The sequence below is a fragment of the Rhagoletis zephyria genome, unplaced genomic scaffold (assembly GCF_001687245.7).
Source record: "Rhagoletis zephyria isolate East Lansing unplaced genomic scaffold, Rhagoletis_zephyria_1.1 Rzeph_scaffold_01378, whole genome shotgun sequence".
NCBI lineage: Eukaryota > Metazoa > Arthropoda > Insecta > Diptera > Tephritidae > Rhagoletis > Rhagoletis zephyria.
In genome coordinates this window covers 58,030-59,861 of record NW_016158462.1, presented here as the reverse complement: position 1 = coordinate 59,861, position 1,832 = coordinate 58,030, and the positions used below count along the sequence as shown (strand labels likewise).

General features: G+C 37.9%; 1 protein-coding gene across 1 annotated transcript; it reads left to right on the top strand.

Annotated features, from left to right (window-relative positions):
• Positions 1-654: 654 nt before the first annotated feature.
• On the top strand, positions 655-1,488 carry LOC108363796 (uncharacterized). The gene has a single exon (XM_017617281.1). The coding sequence runs from the start codon at positions 655-657 to the stop codon at positions 1,486-1,488; it is 834 nt and encodes a 277-aa protein (XP_017472770.1).
• The last annotated feature ends 344 nt before the right edge of the window (positions 1,489-1,832 follow it).

Below are 1,832 nucleotides of genomic sequence, written 5' to 3'. Positions count from 1 at the left end.
CAAATCATGCCTCAGGGAGCACNTACTCTTGGATTTCTTGCTTAGGAGACATCACTTTTTGCTCCTAAACGAGTAAGAACGGAGTACAAAACCGACAAATCTCGCTTATTGCTCCCAAATCACGCCTCAGGGAGCATTCTTTAAATGCTCGCTTAGGATATCTCTCATTAAGTTCCTAAGCGAGCAATACTGGAGTACAAAACCAAGAAATCTTGTTTACTGCTCCCAAATCATACCTCAGGGAGCACTATTTTGTCGCTCGCTTAGGAGATCTCTTATTTGACTCCTAAACGAGTAATAAAGGAGTACAAAACCGACAAATCTCTCTTATTGCTCAGATATCAGGTTAAGGGGAGTACTCTTTTATTCCTCACATAGGGAGATCTCCCTTCAAGTTCTAGTGGGGTATTTTGACGTGAAGTCTACTTAAATAAAAATTGCATTATATTAATTAATTCTAACATTTTTTGGCATCCCTTGCGGGGAACCGTCTCTAGCCAATTGTTTAATTGTGTTAAGCAATTAATATGAACNTTTTTTGGCATCCCTTGCGGGAAACCGTCTCTAGCCAATTGTTTAATTGTGTTAAGCAATTAATATGAACTATTAATACGAATTACATCACGAAATCTACCTGATCACGTGTTCGCCATCATGTCAGCTGAAAAGGAAGAAGGTCTTGCTCGATTAATTCTTAATTTTGCGGCAAACACTAGAAAGGTATCAAAACAAAAAAGAACTAAGGGCTATCTTGTGGCCAGAAGGAATCTACTGGCTGATTATTGGAAGCGCTACAATGACTTCCGTGATGACATTTCTGCAGCAGACGTTATTGAAGGCGAAGAGGGCAAGGTTAAGACGACATTAAGTGAAGCTCGTTTGGAAGCAATAGAATTGGCGTACAGCGAAGCACTAGGTGAAATACATGATGAAATCAAAGAATTTGACAATCATCGTAGTGAAAATCATCCAGCAACCATACTCAGTCATACATGCGGCGGTANAGCACTAGGTGAAATACATGATGAAATCAAAGAATTTGACAATCATCGTAGTGAAAATCATCCAGCAACCATACTCAATCATACATGCGGCGGTACTACAAATACATCAGCGTCAAAGCTTCCGAAGATTATTCTGCCAAAATTCGATGGCTCGTTTCAAAAATGGTTAAGTTTTAAAGATATATTTACAACATGCGTTATTAATGAAGCTTGTTTGTCTGATGTACAACGTCTGCATTACTTGAAAGGCAGTTTACTAGGTGAAGCCGAAACTCTTCTTCGCAGTATTAGTATCCAGGAAAACAATTTTGCTATAGCCTGGGATATGCTTCAACAACGTTATGACAATAAGCGACGCCTTGTCAAGTCTTATCTGCGCAATATCACGAAACTTCCGGCGATGACCAATGAGTCAGATAACGCCATGCGAAAACTTTTGGATACTACCTCAGAATCCGTTAATTACGCAAACGTCAAGCTGTGAAGTTCTACTTATTTGTGCCTTGATTGGTCTTTGTATTTTGCAAAGTTTATTGTGCTAATTTTGAGTAAAAGTTGCTATAAAAAGTGCCTACGAGCATCTTAGTGTGATAATAACCGAAGCTAAGTGAAAGTTTTGTGATTTTTGTGGTTTTTATTAAATTTAATTAAATTTCACTAGCTTACATCTAATCTTGCCGAGTCATTTGTTGTTATCATTGTTGTTGTTATTCCTTTGTAGTTAACTGAGATCGTTTCTATTTTTGCACATTTCTTTTTGCTCTTTTTGTTTACTTCGTTTAGTATTTCTTGTCACAGCTGTTTGCGCTGCGTTTATTAAGTGTCACA